Source organism: Oryzias latipes, chromosome 12 (assembly GCF_002234675.1).
Source record: "Oryzias latipes chromosome 12, ASM223467v1".
NCBI lineage: Eukaryota > Metazoa > Chordata > Actinopteri > Beloniformes > Adrianichthyidae > Oryzias > Oryzias latipes.
Window position 1 is genome coordinate 476,530 of NC_019870.2, and position 21,600 is coordinate 498,129.

At 47.9% G+C, this 21,600-nt stretch overlaps 1 protein-coding gene across 1 annotated transcript in view; it reads right to left on the bottom strand.

The window, feature by feature from the left end:
* The window catches only part of LOC111948358 (transcription factor SPT20 homolog), a 33,831-nt gene extending 17,453 nt beyond the window's left edge, over positions 1 to 16,378 (bottom strand). The window contains exon 1 of the mRNA XM_023961106.1: positions 16,247 to 16,378. Within this exon, the coding sequence (XP_023816874.1) occupies positions 16,247 to 16,378 (132 nt within the window). The remainder of the gene's footprint in view (positions 1 to 16,246) is intronic.
* Between the last annotated feature and the right edge of the window lie 5,222 nt (positions 16,379 to 21,600).

Genomic DNA, 21,600 nt, shown 5'->3' on the forward strand with positions numbered 1-21,600 from the left:
GTTCTCGGTTCTCAGCTTTTGGCTCTTGGATCTTTGCTTTTGGTTCTCGGCTCTTGGATATTTGCTCTTGGTTCTCGGCTCTCGGTTCTCGGTTTTCAGCTCTAGGTTCTAGGTTTTTTGCTCTCGGCTCTCGGTTTTCAGCTCCTGGTTCTCGGTTCTTTGCTCTCGGTTCTCAGCTTTCGGTTCTCGGCTCTTGGATCTTTGGTCTTGGTTTTCGGCTCTCGGTTCTTGGTTCTTTGCTCTCGGTTCTTTGCTCTTGTCTGTCGGTTCTCGGTTCTCAGCTCTTGGTTCTTTGCTCTCGGTTCTCAGCTTTCGGTTCTCGGCTCTTGGTTTTCGGCTCTGGGTTCTCAGCTCTAGGTTCTTGGTTCTTTGCTTTCGGTTCTCTGTTCTTAGCTTTCGGCTCTGGGTTCTTGGTTCTTTGCTCTCGGTTCTCTGTTCTTAGCTTTCGGCTCTCAGTTCTTGGTTCTTTGCTCTCTGCTCTCTTTTCTCAGCTTTCGGCTTTCGGTTCTTGGCTCTTGGTTCTTTGCTTTCGGTTCTCAGCTCTCGGTTCTTTGCTCTCGTCTCTCGGTTCTCAGTTCTCAGCTCTAGGTTCTAGGTTATTTGCTCTCAGCTCTCGGTTCTCAGCTCCTGGTTCCTGGTTCTTTGCTCTCGGTTATCAGCTTTCGGTTGTCGGCTCTTGGATCTTTGGTCTTGGTTTTCGGCTCTCGGTTCTCAGCTCTCCGTTCTTGGTTCTTTGCTCTCGGTTCTTTGCTCTTGTTTTTCGGTTCTCGGTTCTCAGCTCTTGGTTGTTTGCTCTCGATTCTCAGATTTCGGCTCTTGGATCTTTGCTCTTGGCTCTCGGCTCTTGGATCTTTGCTCTTGGTTCTCGGTTCTCGGTTCTTAGCTCTCGGTTCCTGATTCTCTGCTCTCGGTTCTTTGCTCTCGTCTCAGCTCTCGGTTCTTGGTCCTTTGCTCTCGGTTCTCGGTTCTCCGCTTTCGGCTCTCGGCTCTTGGATCTTTGCTCTTGCTTTTCGGCTCTTGGTTCTTGGTTTTTTGCTCTCGTCTCTCGGTTTTCAGCTCTCGGTTCTTGGTTCTTTGCTCTCGTCATTCGGTTCTCAGCTCTCGGTTCTTGGTTGTTTGCTCTTGTCTCTCGGTTCTCAGCTCTCGGTTCTTTGCTCTCGGTTCTCTGTTCTCAGCTTTCGGCTCTCGGTTCTTGGCTCTTGGTTCTTTGCTCTCGGTTCTCAGCTCTTGGTTCTTTACTATCGTCTCTCGGTTCTCAGTTTTTAGCTTCAGGTTCTATGTTTTTTGCTTTAGGCTCTCGGTTCTCGGCTCATGGTTCTTGGTTCTTTGCTCTCGGTTCTCAGCTTTCGGTTCTCGGCTCTTGGATCTTTGGTCTTGGTTTTCGGCTCTCGGTTCTCAGCTCTCGGTTCTTGGTTATTTGCTCTCGGTCCTCTGTTCTCAGCTTTCGGCTCTCGGTTCTTGGCTCTTGGTTCTTTGCTTTCGGTTCTCGGTTCTCAGTTTTTAGCTTCAGGTTCTATGTTTCTTGCTTTAGGCTCTCGGTTCTCGGCTCATGGTTCTTGGTTCTTTGCTATCGGTTCTCAGTTTTCGGTTCTCGGCTCTTGGTTTTCGGCTCTCGGTTCTCAGCTCTGGGTTCTTGGTTCTTTGCTCTCGGTTCTTTGTTCTTAGCTTTCGGCTCTCGGTTCTTGGTTCTTGATTATTTGCTCTCGGATCTCTTTTCTCAGCTTTCGGCTCTCGGTTCTTGGCTCTTGGTTCTTTGCTCTCGGTTTTCATCTCTCGGTTCTTTGCTCTCGTCTCTCGGTTCTCAGTTCTCAGCTCTAGATTCTAGGTTATTTGCTCTCGGCTCTCGGTTCTCAGCTCCTGGTTCCTGGTTCTTTGCTCTCGGTTCTCAGCTTTCGGTTCTCGGCTCTTGGATCTTTGGTCTTGGTTTTCGGCTCTCGGTTCTCAGTTCTTGGTTCTTTGCTCTCGGTTCTTTGCTCTCGGTTCTCAGTTCTCGGCTCTTGGATCTTTGCTTTTGGTTTTCGGCTCTTGGATCTTTGCTCTTGGTTCTCGGCTCTCGGTTCTCGGTTCTCAGCTCTCGGTTCCTGATTCTCCGCTCTCGGTTCTTTGCTCTCGTCTCAGCTCTCGGTTCTCAGCTCTCGGTCCTTGGTCCTTTGCTCTCGGCTCTCGGTTCTCAGCTTTCGGCTCTCGGCTCTTGGTTCTTTGCGCTCGTCTATCGGTTTTCAGCTCTCAGTTCTTGGCTCTTGGTTCTTTGCTCTCTTCTCTCGGTTCTCAGCTCTCGGTTCTTGGTTCTTTGCTCTCGTCTCTCGGTTTTCAGCTCTCGGTTCTTGGTTCTTTGCTTTCGTCTCTCGGTTTTCAGCTCTCGGTTCTTGGCTCTTGGTTCTTTGCTCTCGTCTCTCGGTTCTCAGCTCTCGGTTCTTTGTACTTTGCTCTCGGTTCTTTGCTCTCGGTTCTCAGCACTCAGTTCTTTGCTCTCGTCATTCGGTTCTCAGCTCTCGGTTCTTGGTTGTTTGCTCTCGTCTCTCGGTTTTCAGCTGTCGGTTCTTGGTTCTTTGCTCTCGTCTCTCGGTTCTCAGCTCTCGGTTCTTGGCTCTTGGTTCTTTGCTGTCGTCTCTCGGTTCTCAGCTCTCGGTTCTTTGTACTTTGCTCTCGGTTCTTTGCTCTCGGTTCTCAGCACTCAGTTCTTTGTTCTCGTCATTCGGTTCTCAGCTCTCGGTTCTTGGTTGTTTGACCTTGTCTCTCGGTTCTCAGCTCTCGGTTCTTTGCTCTCGGTTCTCTGTTCTCAGCTTTCGGCTCTCGGTTCTTGGCTCTTGGTTCTTTGCTCTCGGTTCTCAGCTCTTGGTTCTTTACTATCGTCTCTCGGTTCTCAGTTTTTAGCTTCAGGTTCTATGTTTTTTGCTTAAGGCTCTCGGTTCTCGGCTCATGGTTCTTGGTTCTTTGCTGTCGGTTCTCAGCTTTCGGTTCTCGGCTCTTGGATCTTTGGTCTTGGTTTTCGGCTCTCGGTTCTCAGCTCTCGGTTCTTGGTTATTTGCTCTCGGTCCTCTTTTCTCAGCTTTCGGCTCTCGGTTCTTGGCTCTTGGTTCTTTGCTTTCGGTTCTCAGCTCTCGGTTCTTGGTTCTTTGCTCTCGTCTCTCTGTTCTCAGCTCTAGGTTCTAGGTTATTTGCTCTCGGCTCTCGGTTCTCAGCTCCTGGTTCCTGGTTCTTTGCTCTCGGTTCTCAGCATTCAGTTCTCGGCTCTTGGATACTTGGTCTTGGTTTTCGGCTCTCGGTTCTCAGCTCTCAGTTCTTGGTTCTTTGCTCTCGGTTCTTTGTTTTCGTCTCTCTGTTTTCGGTTCTCAGCTTTTGGCTCTTGGATCTTTGCTCTTGGTTCTCGGCTCTTGGATATTTGCTCTTGGTTCTTGGCTCTCGGTTCTCGGTTTTCAGCTCTAGGTTCTAGGTTTTTTGCTCTCGGCTCTCGGTTCTCAGCTCCTGGTTCTCGGTTCTTTGCTCTCGGTTCTCAGCTTTCGGTTCTCGGCTCTTGGATCTTTGGTCTTGGTTTTCGGCTCTCGGTTCTTGGTTCTTTGCTCTCGGTTCTTTGCTCTTGTCTGTCGGTTCTCGGTTCTCAGCTCTTGGTTCTTTGCTCTCGGTTCTCAGCTTTCGGTTCTCGGCTCTTGGTTTTCGGCTCTGGGTTCTCAGCTCTGGGTTCTTGGTTCTTTGCTCTCGGTTCTCTGTTCTTAGCTTTCGGCTCTCGGTTTTTGGTTCTTTGCTCTCTGCTCTCTTTTCTCAGCTTTCGGCTTTCGGTTCTTGGCTCTTGGTTCTTTGCTTTCGGTTCTCAGCTCTCGGTTCTTTGCTCTCGTCTCTCGGTTCTCAGTTCTCAGCTCTAGGTTCTAGGTTATTTGCTCTCAGCTCTCGGTTCTCAGCTCCTGGTTCCTGGTTCTTTGCTCTCGGTTATCAGCTTTCGGTTGTCGGCTCTTGGATATTTGGTCTTGGTTTTCGGTTCTCGGTTCTCAGCTCTTGGTTGTTTGCTCTCGATTCTCAGCTTTCGGCTCTTGGATCTTTGCTCTTGGTTCTCGGCTCTTGGATCTTTGCTCTTGGTTCTCGGTTCTTAGCTCTCGGTTCCTGATTCTCTGCTCTCGGTTCTTTGCTCTCGTCTCAGCTCTCGGTTATTGGTCCTTTGCTCTCGGTTCTCGGTTCTCCGCTTTCGGCTCTCGGCTCTTGGATCTTTGCTCTTGCTTTTCGGCTCTTGGTTCTTGGTTTTTTGCTCTCGTCTCTCGGTTTTCAGCTCTCGGTTCTTGGTTCTTTGCTCTCGTCATTCGGTTCTCAGCTCTCGGTTCTTGGTTGTTTGCTCTTGTCTCTCGGTTCTCAGCTCTCGGTTCTTTGCTCTCGGTTCTCTGTTCTCAGCTTTCGGCTCTCGGTTCTTGGCTCTTGGTTCTTTGCTCTCGGTTCTCAGCTCTTGGTTCTTTACTATCGTCTCTCGGTTCTCAGTTTTTAGCTTCATTTTCTATGTTTCTTGCTTTAGGCTCTCGGTTCTCGGCTCATGGTTCTTGGTTCTTTGCTCTCGGTTCTCAGCTTTCGGTTCTCGGCTCTTGGATCTTTGGTCTTGGTTTTCGGCTCTCGGTTCTCAGCTCTCGGTTCTTGGTTATTTGCTCTCGGTCCTCTGTTCTCAGCTTTCGGCTCTCGGTTCTTGGCTCTTGGTTCTTTGCTTTCGGTTCTCAGCTCTCGGTTCTTGGTTCTTTGCTCTCGTCTCTCTGTTCTCAGTTCTCAGCTCTAGGTTCTAGGTTATTTGCTCTCGGCTCTCGGTTCTCAGCTCCTGGTTCCTGGTTCTTTGCTCTAGCTTCTCATAATTCGGTTCCCGGCTCTTGGATCCTTGGTCTTGGTTTTCGGCTCTCGGTTCTCAGCTCTCAGTTCTTGGTTCTTTGCTCTCGGTTCTTTGTTTTCGTCTCTCTGTTCTCGGTTCTCAGCTTTTGGCTCTTGGATATTTGCTCTTGGTTCTCGGCTCTTGGATATTTGCTCTTGCTTCTCGGCTCTCGGTTTTCAGCTCTAGGTTCTAGGTTTTTTGCTCTTGGCTCTCGGTTCTCAGCTCCTGGTTCTCGGTTCTCAGCTCCTGGTTCTCGGTTCTTTGCTCTCGGTTCTCAGCTTTCGGTTCTCGGCTCTTGGATCTTTGGTCTTGGTTTTCGGCTCTCGGTTCTTGGTTCTTTGCTCTCGGTTCTTTGCTCTTGTCTTTCGGTTCTCGGTTCTCAGCTCTTGGTTCTTTGCTCTCGGTTCTCAGCTTTCGGTTCTCGGCTCTTGGTTTTCGGCTCTGGGTTCTCAGCTCTGGGTTCTTGGTTCTTTGCTCTCGGTTCTCTGTTCTTAGCTTTCGGCTCTCGGTTCTTGGTTCTTTGCTCTCGGTTCTCTGTTCTTAGCTTTCGGCTCTCGGTTCTTGGTTCTTTGCTCTCTGCTCTCTTTTCTCAGCTTTCGGCTTTCGGTTCTTGGCTCTTGGTTCTTTGCTTTCGGTTCTCAGCTCTCGGTTCTTTGCTCTCGTCTCTCGGTTCTCTGTTCTCAGCTCTAGGTTCTAGGTTATTTGCTCTCAGCTCTCGGTTCTCAGCTCCTGGTTCCTGGTTTTTGCTCTCGGTTCTTTGCTCTCGTCTCAGCTCTCGGTTCTTGGTCCTTTGCTCTCGGTTCTCGGCTCCTGGTTCTCGGTTCTCAGCTCCTGGTTCTCGGTTCTTTGCTCTCGGTTCTCAGCTTTCGGTTCTCGGCTCTTGGATCTTTGGTCTTGGTTTTCGGCTCTCGGTTCTTGGTTCTTTGCTCTCGGTTCTTTGCTCTTGTCTTTCGGTTCTTGGTTCTCAGCTCTTGGTTCTTTGCTCTCGGTTCTCAGCTTTCGGTTCTCGGCTCTTGGTTTTCGGCTCTGGGTTCTCAGCTCTGGGTTCTTGGTTCTTTGCTCTCGGTTCTCTGTTCTTAGCTTTCGGCTCTCGGTTCTTGGTTCTTTGCTCTCGGTTCTCTGTTCTTAGCTTTCGGTTCTCGGCTCTTGGATCTTTGGTCTTGGTTTTCGGCTCTCGGTTCTTGGTTCTTTGCTCTCGGTTCTTTGCTCTTGTCTTTCGGTTCTCGGTTCTCAGCTCTTGGTTCTTTGCTCTCGGTTCTCAGCTTTCGGTTCTCGGCTCTTGGTTTTCGGCTCTGGGTTCTCAGCCCTGGGTTCTTGGTTCTTTGCTCTCGGTTCTCTGTTCTTAGCTTTCGGCTCTCGGTTCTTGGTTCTTTGCTCTCGGTTCTCTGTTCTTAGCTTTCGGCTCTCGGTTCTTGGTTCTTTGCTCTCTGCTCTCTTTTCTCAGCTTTCGGCTTTCGGTTCTTGGCTCTTGGTTCTTTGCTTTCGGTTCTCAGCTCTCGGTTCTTTGCTCTCGTCTCTCGGTTCTCAGTTCTCAGCTCTAGGTTCTAGGTTATTTGCTCTCAGCTCTCGGTTCTCAGCTCCTGGTTCCTGGTTTTTGCTCTCGGTTCTTTGCTCTCGTCTCAGCTCTCGGTTCTTGGTCCTTTGCTCTCGGTTCTCGGTTCTCGGCTTTCGGCTCTCGGCTCTTGGATCTTTGCTTTTGCTTTTCGGCTCTTGGTTCTTGGTTTTTTGCTCTCGTCTCTCGGTTTTCAGCTCTCGCTTCTTGGTTCATTGCTCTCGTCATTCGGTTCTCAGCTCTCGGTTCTTGGTTGTTTGCTCTTGTCTCTCGGTTCTCAGCTCTCGGTTCTTTGCTCTCGGTTCTCTGTTCTCAGCTTTCGGCTCTCGGTTCTTGGCTCTTGGTTCTTTGCTCTCGGTTCTCAGCTCTTGGTTCTTTACTATCGTCTCTCGGTTCTCAGTTTTTAGCTTCAGGTTCTATGTTTTTTGCTTTAGGCTCTCGGTTCTCGGCTCATGGTTCTTGGTTCTTTGCTCTCGGTTCTCAGCTTTCGGTTCTCGGCTCTTGGATCTTTGGTCTTGGTTTTCGGCTCTCGGTTCGCAGCTCTCGGTTCTTGGTTATTTGCTCTCGGTCCTCTGTTCTCAGCTTTCGGCTCTCGGTTCTTGGCTCTTGGTTCTTTGCTTTCGGTTCTCAGCTCTCGGTTCTTGGTTCTTTGCTCTCGTCTCTCTGTTCTCAGTTCTCAGCTCTAGGTTCTAGGTTATTTGCTCTCGGCTCTCGGTTCTCAGCTCTCCGTTCTTGGTTCTTTGCTCTCGGTTCTTTGCTCTCGTTTTTCGGTTCTCGGTTCTCAGATCTTGGTTGTTTGCTCTCGATTCTCAGCTTTCGGCTCTTGGATCTTTGCTCTTGGTTCTCGGCTCTTGGATCTTTGCTCTTGGTTCTTGGTTCTCGGTTCTCGGTTCTTAGCTCTCGGTTCCTGATTCTCTGCTCTCGGTTCTTTGCTCTCGTCTCAGCTCTCGGTTCTTGGTCCTTTGCTCTCGGTTCTCGGTTCTCCGCTTTCGGCTCTCGGCTCTTGGATCTTTGCTCTTGCTTTTCGGCTCTTGGTTCTTGGTTTTTTGCTCTCGTCTCTCGGTTTTCAGCTCTCGGTTCTTGGTTCTTTGCTCTCGTCTCTCGGTTCTCAGCTCTCGGTTCTTGGCTCTTTGTTCTTTGCTCTCGTCTCTCGGTTCTCAGCTCTCGGTTCTTTGTTCTTTGCTCTCTGTTCTTTGCTGTCGTTTTTCAGCACTCGGTTCTTTGCTCTCGTCCTTCGGTTCTAAGCTCTCGGTTCTTGGTTGTTTGCTCATTTCTCTCGGTTCTCAGCTTTTAGCTTCAGGTTCTATGTTTTTTGCTTTAGGCTCTCGGTTCTCGGCTCATGGTTCTTGGTTCTTTGCTCTCGGTTCTCAGCTTTCGGTTCTCGGCTCTTGGATCTTTGCTCTCGTCTCTCTGTTCTCAGTTCTCAGCTCTAGGTTCTAGGTTATTTGCTCTCGGTCCTCTGTTCTCAGCTTTCGGCTCTCGGTTCTTGGCTCTTGGTTCTTTGCTTTCGGTTCTCAGCTCTCGGTTCTTGGTTCTTTGCTCTCGTCTCTCTGTTCTCAGTTCTCAGCTCTAGGTTCTAGGTTATTTGCTCTCGGCTCTCGGTTCTCAGCTCTCCGTTCTTGGTTCTTTGCTCTCGGTTCTTTGCTCTCGTTTTTCGGTTGTCGGTTCTCAGATCTTGGTTGTTTGCTCTCGATTCTCAGTTTTCGGCTCTTGGATCTTTGCTCTTGGTTCTCGGCTCTTGGATCTTTGCTCTTGGTTCTTGGTTCTCGGTTCTCGGTTCTTAGCTCTCGGTTCCTGATTCTCTGCTCTCGGTTCTTTGCTCTCGTCTCAGCTCTCGGTTCTTGGTCCTTTGCTCTCGGTTCTCGGTTCTCCGCTTTCGGCTCTCGGCTCTTGGATCTTTGCTCTTGCTTTTCGGCTCTTGGTTCTTGGTTTTTTGCTCTCGTCTCTCGGTTTTCAGCTCTCGGTTCTTGGTTCTTTGCTCTCGTCTCTCGGTTCTCAGCTCTCGGTTCTTGGCTCTTTGTTCTTTGCTCTCGTCTCTCGGTTCTCAGCTCTCGGTTCTTTGTTCTTTGCTCTCTGTTCTTTGCTGTCGTTTTTCAGCACTCGGTTCTTTGCTCTCGTCCTTCGGTTCTAAGCTCTCGGTTCTTGGTTGTTTGCTCATTTCTCTCGGTTCTCAGCTCTCGGTTCTTTGCTCTCGGTTCTCTGTTCTCAGCTTTCGGCTCTCGGTTCTTGGTTCTTTGCTCTCGGTTCTCAGCTTTCGGTTCTCGGCTCTTGGATCTTTGGTCTTGGTTTTCGGCTCTCGGTTCTCAGCTCTCTGTTCTTGTTTCTTTGCTCTCGGTTCTCTGTTCTCAGCTTTCGGCTCTTGGTTCTTGGTTCTTTTCTCTCGGTCCTCTGTTCTCAGCTTTCGGCTCTCGGTTCTTGGCTCTTGGTTCTTTGCTTTTTGTTCTCAGCTTTCAGTTCTCGGCTCTTGGATATTTGTTCTTGGTTCTCGGCTTTCGGTTCTCGGTTCTCAGCTGTCGGTTCTTGGTTCTCTGCTCTCCGTTCCCTGCTCTCGACTCAGCTCTCGGTTCTCAGCTCTCGGTTCTTGGTCCTTTGCTCTCGGTTCTCGGTTCTCAGCTTTCGGCTTTCGGCTCTTGGTTCTTTGCTCTCGGTTTTCGGTTCTTGGTTCTTTGCTCCCAAGATTCATGTATTGTCCCTCTTTTCCTCTCCCCTCCTGGGGAGTGGGAGTGCTTCCAGACTCCAGTTGTTTCATCCGTGCTCCTGTTCCTGACCGTTTACCTCACCTTTGCTCCTGCTCCTACACCTGGCTGTGGATCCTGCCTCTGGCTCATCTCTGGCTCGTCTCTGCTCTGTGCCTGACCGAGTACCTTGTCTCTGCTCCTGCTCCTACACCTGGCTGTGGTTCCTGTGTCCGGCTCGACTCGCGCCTTTGACTGTCCCCACAACCACGGCTGGATGAAGCTCGTCTGCTGGACTTTTATATATGTAGTTGTAGATTTAGATAAGTTAATTCTTCTCTAAGAGTTCTGGTAAATCGCCTGTCCGTCCTGGGGGAGGATCCCTCCTTCATGTGGGCACCCCTGAGGTTTCTTCGTTTTTTCCGGAATCCGGTTTTTTTGGGAGTTTTTCCTTACCGCGAAGGGGGGTCTAAGGGCAGGGATGCCAGTATAGCTTAGTCAGTTTGTTAGTTCATTTTAGTATTTTTCTATTGAACTCTTTGTATTCGTGATCCTTTTGATTTCATGTTTTACTTCGAAGCCCATCGAGACGACTGTTGTTGTGATTTTGGGCTATACAAATAAAATTGAATTGAATTGAATTGAATTGCTCTCGGCTATCGGGTCTCGGTGCTCAGTTCTCCACTCATCTCCGTTCCTTAGTCAGGATCCTCCTCCACGCTGCTCCATGCTGGCTCATCCGAAGCGCCGCCTCGCCTTGGCGCTGAAGTCACTTCTGCGTTTTTTCCTCCATGTTCTGTTTATCCACAAAGCCGGGTTCAGGGTGTGTCGGGCTGGGGGCCACAGTCTGCTGAAGCAGCTTCATTTACTGCTATTTAAAGTGTTTCTGTGAGGGGGGCAGAGCTGCCAGGAGCGCAGCTCCGATCCAGAAGGACAGAACCCTTATCTGTGCTGCGGTTATTGGACTTTAATCAAAATTAGCCTGTAATTGGTGTCTCTGATTAGATTAGGCCAAATGAAATCAACCCCCCCTAAAAGGATTAGGGCAAGTTAAAAAACCGTGTTCATGCTGAGCAGCGAATGCAAATGCAATCTAATGGAGGAGGGAAGAGCCTCTGATGGGGGGAACCCACGGACTTGTTGGGAATGCAAATCGACCTGATCCGGTTTTATGCTAATGGCAGCAGAGCAAAACATTTCAATGTATTCCTGTCTTGTTACAGTCGGGCTAAAAGCTTCTAAATCCCCGCCATTTACCAAATTAAACTAATTTCAAGTGCTTCCAAAAGGCACATCTGTAGGCTGACTCTCTGCCCCCCCGGCCTCTGAGAAGTGGCCCCCGCCGGGGCATTCAGCGTCTCATTGATCCTTGAATAGTCATGCCTGTCAGGCAGCCATATCAACCATTATCATTCTAATTTTACTGCCTTTCTTGGTCCCTGATCTAATTTGCAACGATGCCGGAGCGTTTCTCCGGGCCCCCGCACTTTCTTCAGAATTTCAACAAGGGCATTAAAGGGCCCCCAATTTACATTAATGAAGTGCACATTTAATTAAGGCGGGTGGCGGCACAGCAGCCGTGAAGGGAGGCGAGCCGGACGCCAGGAGGAGTCGACAAACTTGGAGGTGAGAGAGGAGGAGGACAGGAGGCCTGCAGGAGGAACCAATGGCAGCGGGGGGGTCAGCGGTTCCTCCATCATACACTGCCATGCCTGAGTGGGAGGGGCCAAGCATCAAAGAAAAGAAGTGAGGGGGGGGCATGTCTGGTGGTTACAGTCAAAACTGTTCATGTTTTTTCTGATGTTGTGAAGTTTGTTCGTCAGACTTTTATGTGAGTCGTGCAGCCGCTCCAGATTCAAACGAGTCGGAGGAATTCTGGTTCTACGGTGAACTCGAACGACCTGCAGGATCCACATCGCAGTCTGTTCCCCATCAGTCCTGTAACCTGGAACTATGCAGTCAAGCTCTCATCAGTAAGTCTGCATCTGAGTATATAAGTATGTAAGTATATCAGTATATAAGTATGTAAGTATATAAGTATGTCAGTATATAAGTATGTAAGTATGTAAGTATATAAGTATGTAAGTATATCAGTATATAAGTATGTAAGTTTATAAGTATGCAAGTATATAAGTATGTCAGTATATAAGTATGTAAGTATATAAGTATGTAAGTATATAAGTATATAAGTATGTCAGTATATAAGTATGTAAGTATATCAGTATATAAGTATGTAAGTATATAAGTATGTCAGTATATAAGTATGTAAGTATATAAGTATGTAAGTATATCAGTATATAAGTATGTAAGTATATAAGTATGTAAGTATATCAGTATATAAGTATGTAAGTATATAAGTATGTCAGTATATAAGTATGTAAGTATATAAGTATGTAAGTATATAAGTATGTAAGTATGTAAGTATATAAGTATGTAAGTATATAAGTATATAAGTATGTCAGTATATAAGTATGTAAGTATATCAGTATATAAGTATGTAAGTATATAAGTATGTCAGTATATAAGTATGTAAGTATATAAGTATGTAAGTATATAAGTATGTAAGTATGTAAGTATATAAGTATGTAAGTATATAAGTATGTAAGTATGTCAGTATATAAGTATGTAAGTATATCAGTATATAAGTATGTAAGTTTATAAGTATGCAAGTATATAAGTATGTAAGTATGTAAGTATGTAAGTATATAAGTATATAAGTATGTAAGTAAATAAGTATATCAGCATATAAGTATGTATTCAAATAAGTATAAAAGTATATCAGAGGGACTGTGTGGTTCTGGTCCCGATGAGGAGCATCAGGCCCGAGCCTCACACAGACCAGACTCCAGGAGAGCGGAGAAGATGGAGTTCTGACGGGTCCATTTGGGTTCTTTGGTTCTGATGGATCCATGTCACGTTTGCTGCTGCAGAGACTAGAACTGACGAGCAGAAGATAACAGAAGTTCTGACTAGGCGGTGTGGTCCTTTCTTCCAGAGGTCCGGTTCTGCTCAGCAGGTTCGGTTTCTCCACCTGTGGATCCAGTTCATGCCGTTTCCTGCTGCTGTTTTTATGCAGGCGGGGGTCAGAGAGCTCCCTCTCTGGGGCGGGGTGGAGGAGGTCCGGTTGGTCGAAGCACATTTGCCTCTTTGTGGGGCACAGATGGGGGCTCGGCGGGGCGGCTGGGGGCCTCTGGGGGGGGGGACAGAGCTGGGACAATGATTCCTGCTCGTCGGCCGTGAAAAGTCAAGAGTTATAAATTCATCTGTTTGCTCTGCGCTGACACCCGCCCAGAGCCAGATCACCCACAATGCATCAGGCTGTCAGAAGGGGCGGACGCGCCGCGGGAAGAAAGGCCCGCAGATGCTTTATTGTCTCCGTGATTTCCACGTAATTAGCCGGGAAGAAAAGTCTGCGCTCCGGTTTAATCACGCTGAATGAACTCAAAGAGCGCCATTCTCCCCGACGGCGGCCCCCCAGCCACCCCGCCCCGCCCAGACCTGCTCTGCAGAGTTTAAGTGTGTGTGACTGCCCACTGTGAAATTGGTTAACACAAACGCACACCAGTGTTGATGCATTTAACAGATTAGGCCAATCAATCCCTTAACACCTCCAAACATTAAGTTGGGCCGGCCCGTTTAATGAGGCCACTCGGGCCGGCGCCGCTGCGGCCTCATCAGTGAAGGCACCGCGCCGTCAGAGCCGCATTCATCTGCCGCCATCTTTAATCTGCTTTAGATGAGCCACCTGAAAGATGATGAAGACGATGGAGATGAGTTACTGATTACAACCGCATCGCTTTAGCCTCTAATGAGGGGGCGGGGCCACGACTGATGCTGCACACCTTTTTATTTTCACAGGCTCATTTGTTCTGTTACATTTCTGTGCCATCATCAGTCCAGACCATCCTGACCGCGTCTCAGTAAACACAGACATGAGGAACGCCGTGGAAAGGTTCATTACTGCCACCATAACTAAACCAGTCCATCATCTTTGGCGGTTCGGCTTTGAGCCCACGGCGTCTGACGGCGTCTGACGGCTGAGAAGTCAGACTGGAGACGAGACATCCAGGCCTGGGGGGCCGGCCTCCTGCTGGTTCTGATGCTGGTTACCTGGATCAGGTGTCACTCTGAACCTCCATCTTCAACATGAAACTGTTTGGAATTAATAACTAAAACCAAAGTTGAGGTAAATTTAGATTTCAAGTTTGATTTTATGAATAATTGTCTTTGTTTAACCCAAAGGTAAATTAGGGTTTAACCTTTAAAACCTTTAACTTCTATGAACTAAATCAACATAAAGACGGCGTGAAAAACTCAAACAACAGAAACTGTTTAAACTAAAGACGTCGCCTGACTCCACTTTGAACCGCTTTGATCTTTTCCAACGTTTTATGGAGATGGTTCATAATCGGGAACTGAAGATCTTAGACAAAAACACGTGAAATATCAGTCCTGTCACATTTGATTGAAATACAACATTTGAAGATTTACTCATTTGATCATTGAATGATGTTTAAATGTGTCAGTGATCCGCTGCAGGAACCAAAACTGTTCGTCCTACAATAAATGTTCAGCCCCTGCGGCTCTTGATGATTGGCTGTACGATACTCCGATGAGGCGTGAGATAGCGATTGGTCTGGACAAAGTACGGAACGATTGTTTACACGCCAACACAGTTCTCCATGAGAAACAGGGATGACTCGTACATCCAACTGTCCCGCTTCACATCACAAGGGACTTATCATAGCCCCCCCCTGAAGAGATGTCTCTTCAGGTCTGTAACTCGTAGATGCTACTGTTTTGTGGGTGCATTTCTTAGCGGTGGAATAGTCGTGACACGGACACTAAAATCCTGGTGTATTGGATGAGCAGCTGTACAACCGTCAGGAGAACCTGCGCTTGGATCTCCACATTTTAAGGAGTTGCCATGACAACCTGCGGCCTTCTGTGGAGACCCGCAGAAATTTGGATTCAACACTTGTTCTAGCGCTAATGCTTTGGTTTTTTGGTTGATTTGATCAAACTTGATTAATAAACATAAAAATTCAACCATAAACAGGCGTGTGCTGTTTATTGTGATTAGTTTATTCATGCTTCCAACATGTTTTAAAAGGGAAACATGAACTTTACAGTAATAAATGTTAAATCTGATGAGGTGTTTGATTCATGTTTAGGACTGGAGATGTTTTTATACAGTTATTAACATGACAATGTTAATAACTGTGCCATGAAACCAGACTGGACACCTTAAATATTGTTTTTCATACAGTCATTCATTTACGCAGGTTGGAAAAATATGTTTATGTTGCCCATGTGTCTCCCTTTTCTCCGCATGGAGATGTGATTTCATGTATTAAAGTTTAATTTACATTTGGTGGAACAATCATGTCAGGCGCTCCTATATAATCAAAATGACATTATTAGTTATGAGGGAACGTGAAATGAAAATATAGAGCCCGAGCAGATCTCCACGCTACGTAGTTTGTCCAACTGGGGCCACCGTAGTAACGTCTTCAATGGTGTCGGCTCCTGAACTGTTTTGGTTCCTACACCAGCACCTAACCCTTTCAGGACTTTGACCTGCAGCAGATCCTCCAGAGCCGTCCGGAGGCTGCAGATCTTCTTTCCTCAGACATCCTGGAATTTCCTTCCGGGAATCTGTGAGCGGTTGTAGCTTTGGTAAAAACAGCAGCTGCACGCGGTTTAACGTCGATTTGGAGTTCTTATTCTATTGACCTGCTTCCTGTCTTTTTAACATTGACTTTTATTTATCTGTTTCTGGTATTTGATTTAACATTTTGTTAAACAAAAAAAGCTAAACTAAGGACAAAAGCTGCCGGTCAGTGTTTGCTAAAAGCGTTAGTTATGAGCAGAAGACCACAGTTCATATATGTTTATGTTTATATATCGATCCCTATTCAATAAATTCTATTTGATTTGATCAAAAAATATGTTTATTATATTCAAGCCAAAATTAGAAGCATTTATACAGTAAGAAAAATAATGTTTGCTTGAAAAACAATTTGTGCTTTTTTGAGTTAAAATATGAGACGTTTTCTATTCTTACCTTTTTGTTTATTATTTTTACTTTGTAAATTGAAACCAAAATTAAAGAGCAATTTACCTTTTTATTTTTTAAATGTATTTATAAACAGAAAATGAATGAACTCAAAATTCTCTGTAATTTCCCTGAAAATGCTTTTTTTCACTAGAAAATTGAATTCATGTTCCTGCAGAGATTTGGCCTTCAGGCCTTCAGTGATGAAGATCTTCCTCCCAGCCAGAAAGACACATAACCAAGAATGGATGGATGACTCCCATGATGCACCTGGCCTTCTGCCCGCCTCGCAGTGAGCCGACCATTCTACATTAGAAATCAAAGTCAGACGTTTGATTCTTCCTCAGAAACTCGTCCTCCTCTCGGTTTTTGAGTGAAGCTGTAGTTTCTCTGAGCATCTCAATCAGCTGATTTCATCCTTTGTCTTCAGAGACTCAGGCTCACCCCCCCCCCCCCCACACACACACACTGTCTGCTGATTTTCCTGCAGGAGTGTAAAGGCGGTGGCTGAACGGCGGCACTGACTGGATAAAGATAAAGATAAAGATACGTTATTGATCCCAGCTTGAGAAATTGGGTTGTTGCAGCGTCAGCATTAGGCTCAAAGATACAAACAAACAAACAATGGGTGACAAGAGAGAACAGAACAATCAATCAGAAAGAACCATCAGTGAAAACAGTTGTATTGGATGACAGCTCAGGAGTAAAACAGACTTAAATGAGTTTATCTATTGCAAATGGATGACGAGTACTAGAGTCCAATGGAGTGAGGTAGGAAAGATCTCCTGTAGCGGTTGGTGTGACAGTGAAGCTGCCTTAGCCTGTTGGAGAAGGAGCTCCACTGACCGTCAAGAACAGGATGGAGAGGATGCTCAGGATGGATACCGGCTAATTTAAAGTCCTCCTCTCCATCACAGATTCAAATGAGTCCATTTTACACCCGATTACAGAGCCAGCTCTTCTGATCAGTTTGTTCAGTCTATTACTGTCCCTGGCAGATATGCTGCCCCCCCAGCAGACCACAGAGAAGAACAGAGTGCTGAACACAACAGACTGCTAGAACATCCCGAGCATCCTGCTGAACACGTTGAAGGACCTTAGCCTCCTCAGGTGGCCTTCTGATTCACAGCAGTGCCGTTGCTCTTCCAGCTCAGTCTGTTGTCGATGGTTACTCCCCAGTACTTGGACCCCTCCACCTCTCTGCCAAAGACGCTGAGAGGCTGGGAAGCTGGTGGTTTCTTCCTGAAGTCCACCACCATCTCTCTGGTCTTTTCCACATTCAGCAGCAGGTGGTTTGCTCCAGACCACCTCATGAATTTATCCATAGGTTCCCTGTACTCCTCCTCCCGCCCACCATTAATGCAGCCGACAACCACAGAGCCCTCAGAGAATTCTGAAGATGGAAAGACTCTGAGTTGTACTGGAAGTCACTGGTGTACAATTGAACAGGAAGGGAGAGAGCACAGTTCCCTGTGGGGCCCCCACACTGCTCGTCACCACGGCAGACAGGACACCGCCCAGCTGGACAAACTGCGGCCTGTCTGACAAGTAGTCGATGATCCAGGAGACCAAGGCCCCCGTCCACACCCATCAGCTGCAGCTTCAGTAACCAGGGCTGGATGGTGTTGAACGCACTGGAGAAATCAAAGAACGTGACCCTCAGAGTGTCCCCCCTCCATCCAGGTGAGAAGGAGCACGCTGTAGCAGGTAAACAACAGCATCCTCCACCCCCAGGTGTGGCTGGTAGGCAAACTGAAGTGGGTCCAGAGATGGTTTCACCGGAGGTCTCAGGTGGGCCAACAAAATCCTTTCCAGCACTTTACACCAGCACTGGACTCACAGACTTTACACACAAACAGCTGAAGGCCTTAAACTCTCAGGATTTTGCTCTGAGGATCCATTTATGGGCTTCCTCTGCTGCCATGAGCTCCCATCCAATCACAGGGCCTTCCTGCTGGCTTTGAGCTCTGACTGGCTGTTGCATCTGGTCGTCTATGGGGGTCCCGGAGGCCTCAGAAGGATTACACAGACCTGCTGCACAGAGCTGGAACGTGGTTGGAGGAGAAGTCCAGGTCCGTGTGGACAGGGTCTGAGCGGTGAGGAGAGGACAGAAGGGATTTGTAGTTGTCTTCTTTTCATCTTGTCCAATGTTTCCTCTAAGGCAGACGTCTGGAATAGAATATTTTCATGTGCATAAATATCCGTGAACGAAGAACATTTTAGATTTCTAAAAATGTTTTCATCAGAAGAAAAGACCTTGGGGCCCTTTGGGGCCCTTTGGGGCCTTTTGGGGCTTTGGGGCCTTTGGGGCCCTCTGGGGGCCTTTGGGGAATTTTCAGGGTCCTCTGGTTGGTGTTGATTACAGAAACGGTTGGAGAGTTCCGGTCGTTCTAAAAGCTCAGATGCTAAAGGATCCAAAGACGTTCTGGACAGACAGAACCTTTTCATGTTTGTTGCTGAGTCACTTCGGGAATCCGGAACTAAATGAGGAAAAATAAAAGGAAAATCTGGGATAAAGACGTTGATTTGTGAATAATTCCGACATGAAGGTCAAACATCGACTCTAAACCATTTGGTCCTCTTCAGACGACGCTTGAAGCTGAGCAAGGGGTTTTCTCTGGGAGGGGGCTGAGGATCATCCATCCTCTGAGTGCATCCTCCACTCCCCAGGAGAGGAGCAGCCACTCACCCTCTTCATCCTCTTCACGCTCTTCATCATCTTCGTCATCTTCTCACCTCCACAAAGGCAGCAGAAAGCATCTGGATGGGAGGGGGCAGCTCAGCCGGACCCCCCCCCCCCCCTGCTGTATGAATGCAGCAGCAGCATGCTGCAGCACTGGGGGCCTTGTAAAAGCCCTCAGCCCGGCTGAAGGGGTGCTGCTCCCCTGGGAAGAGGCCCCTTAACAAAATCCTCCTGGAGTGAAGACTGGGACTGTGGGTGGGCTGCTCCCCCTCGCAACCCCCCCTCACCAGTTGGCTGATTCCCATCAAGGTTTCTGGGCGTGACACCCCCCCCCCCCCCCTTACTGGAGCGACCCATCACCTAAAGCCCTTGTTTCCCTGTGGGGGGGCTGTTTCCTGCCAGTCCAACATGGCGGATTAAAGCAGCGTGTAATCAGCCTCAAAGGCGGGGTGCTAATATGCAGGAGGACGGATCAATGTGGCCCCCCCATCTGAAGATGAAGGCTCTGACTGACAGCTGGATGCTGGGGGGTCTGTCCAACAGGAAGAGGAGGAGCAGGGGGTGTGTCCATGCCTGTGTGTGCTGCAGGGGCTGAGGGGGGGGGGGGGGGGGTTAGGGGGGTATAAAGGCAATGAATAAATCAGTGCTTAGTAACAGTATTTGAATGGGCGGGGGTGGAGGGGGGGGGCAGCTGCATTACTCAGCAGACAAAGGCTCCTCAACAGATGGGAGCGCTTAGTTAAAGAAGTCGACCCCCCCCCGTGGCCCCGACAGGTGGCTCCGTCCTTTGGGGTGTGGCGGTCATTTCTGGGGGGAGTGTCGGCGCCGCGCCTGGATACCCCCCCCCCCCCCCACCTTCAGTACGCCACTCGTGGCCATGGAGGGACGGAGAGAGCTCCATGTGATGCTTCTGGAGGGGTGGGGGTTACCTGTCAGGTGCTCTCTAAGACCCCCCCACTTTCATCAGCTCTGTGGTGGAGCGGGTGGGGGTTACCTGACGGCATAACTCTTCATGCCGTAGACCGACACCAATGGAGCGGGGGCATCCCCCCGCCTCCTCATCAGACTTTAAAGGTTCTCTGTTCTCCTGCAGGTGAACTCTGGTACGGTTCACTTCAGTGTGAACACAGATGGACTTTCCAGAGAGAGAAGAACCAAGGAGAGAACAACTGAAGAGAGATGATCAGCAGAGGACCAGCAGGACCAGACGCTTTTCTTCTTCCTGCTTTGTTCTGTCCTGTTCACAGCTCGTTTTGGTAAAAAGCGCCCGAAATCTCTTCTTATGGACCCAGGTCGTTTCGTCGTCTGTTATTATGGAACCAGGTCATTTGGTCGTCTCTTCTTTTGGAACCAGGACGTTTGGTCGTCTGTTCTTATGGAACCAGGACATTTGGTCATCTGTTCTTACGGAACCAGGGCATTTGGTCGTCTGTTCTTACGGAACCAAGGCATTTGGTCTTATGTTCTTTTGGAACCAGGACATTTGGTCGTCTGTTCTTACGGAACCAAGGCATTTGCTCTTATGTTCTTTTGGAACCAGGACGTGTGGTCGTCTGTTCCTATGGAACCAGGACGTTTGGTCGTCTGTTCTTACGGAACCAGGACATTTGGTCGTCTGTTCCTATGGAACCAGGACATTTGGTTGTCTGTTCCTATGGAACCAGGACATTTGGTCTTCTGTTCTTATGGAACTAGGACATTTGGTCGTCTTTTCCTATGGAACCAGGACGTTTAGTCGTCTGTTCTTATGGAACCAGGACGTGTGGTTGTCTGTTCTTATGGAACCAGGACATTTGGTCGTCTGTTCTTACGGAACCAGGACATTTGGTCGTCTGTTCTTACGGAACCAGGGCATTTGGTCTTCTGTTCTTTTGGAACCAGGACGTTTGGTCTTCTGTTTTTTTAGAACCAGGTCGTTTGGTCGTCTCTTCTTACGGAACCAGGAAATTTGGTCGTCTGTTCTTACGGAACCAGGGCATTTGGTCTTCAGTTCTTTTGGAACCAGGACATTTGGTCGTCTGTTCTTACGGAACCAAGGCATTTGGTCTTATGTTCCTATGGAACCAGGACGTTTGGTCGTCTGTTCTTACGGAACCAGGACATTTGGTCGTCTGTTCCTATGGAACCAGGACATTTGGTTGTCTGTTCCTATGGAACCAGGACATTTGGTCTTCTGTTCTTATGGAACTAGGACATTTGGTCGTCTTTTCCTATGGAACCAGGACGTTTAGTCGTCTGTTCTTATGGAACCAGGACGTGTGGTTGTCTGTTCTTACAGAACCAGGACATTTGGTCGTCTGTTCTTACGGAACCAGGGCATTTGGTCTTCTGTTCTTTTGGAACCAGGACGTTTGGTCTTCTGTTTTTTTAGAACCAGGTCGTTTGGTCGTCTCTTCTTACGGAACCAGGAAATTTGGTCGTCTGTTCTTACGGAACCAGGGCATTTGGTCGTCTGTTCTTATGGAACCAGGACGTTTGGTTGTCTTCTTATGGAACCAGGATGTTTGGTTGTCTTCTTATGGAACCAGGACATTTGGTGTTCTATACGTTTGGAACCAGGTCGTTTGGTCGTCTGTTATTATCGAACCAGGTCATTTGGTCGTCTTTTCTTTTGGAACCAGGACGTTTGGTGCTCTATACATTTGGAACCAGGACTTTTGGTCTTCTGTTCTTTTGGAACCAGGACGTTTGGTCGTCTGTTCTTATGGAACCAGGATATTTGGTCGTCTGTTCTTATGGAACCAGGACATTTGGTCGTCTGTTGTTACGGAACCAGGGCATTTGGTCTTATGTTCTTTTGGAACCAGGACGTTTGGTCGTCTGTTCTTACGGAACCAGGACATTTGGTCGTCTGTTCCTATGGAACCAGGACATTTGGTTTTCTGTTCTTTTGGAACCAGGACGTTTGGTCTTCTGTTTTTTTAGAACCAGGTCGTTTGGTCGTCTCTTCTTACGGAACCAGGACATTTGGTGTTCTATACGTTTGGAACCAGGTCGTTTGGTCGTCTGTTATTATGGAACCAGGTCATTTGGTCGTCTCTTCTTTTGGAACCAGGACGTTTGGTGCTCTATACATTTGGAACCAGGACTTTTGGTCTTCTGTTCTTTTGGAACCAGGACGTTTGGTCGTCTGTTCTTAAGGAACCAGGACATTTGGTCGTCTGTTCTTATGGAACCAGGACATTTGGTCGTCTGTTCTTAATGAACCAGGACATTTGGTCGTCTGTTCCTATGGAACCAGGACATTTGGTTGTCTGTTCTTACGGAACCAGGACATTTGGTCGTCTGTTCTTACGGAACCAGGGCATTTGGTCTTATGTTCTTTTGGAACCAGGACGTTTGGTCGTCTGTTCCTATGGAACCAGGACGTTTGGTCGTCTGTTCTTACGGAACCAGGACATTTGGTCGTCTGTTCCTATGGAACCAGGACATTTGGTTGTCTGTTCCTATGGAACCAGAACATTTGGTCTTCTGTTCTTATGGAACCAGGACGTTTGGTCGTCTTTTCCTCTGGAACCAGGACGTTTGGTCGTCTGTTCTTACGGAACCAAGATATTTGGTCGTCTGTTCTTACGGAACCAAGACATTTGGTCGTCTGTTCTAAGGGAACCAGGGCATTTGGTCTTATATTTTTTAGAACCTGGTCGTTTGGTCGTCTCTTCTTACGGAACCAGGAAATTTGGTCGCCTGTTCTTACGGAACCAGAGCATTTGGTCATGTGTTCTTTTGAAACCAGGACATTTGGTCGTCTGATCTTACGGAACCAAGATATTTGGTCGTCTGTTCTTACGGAACCAG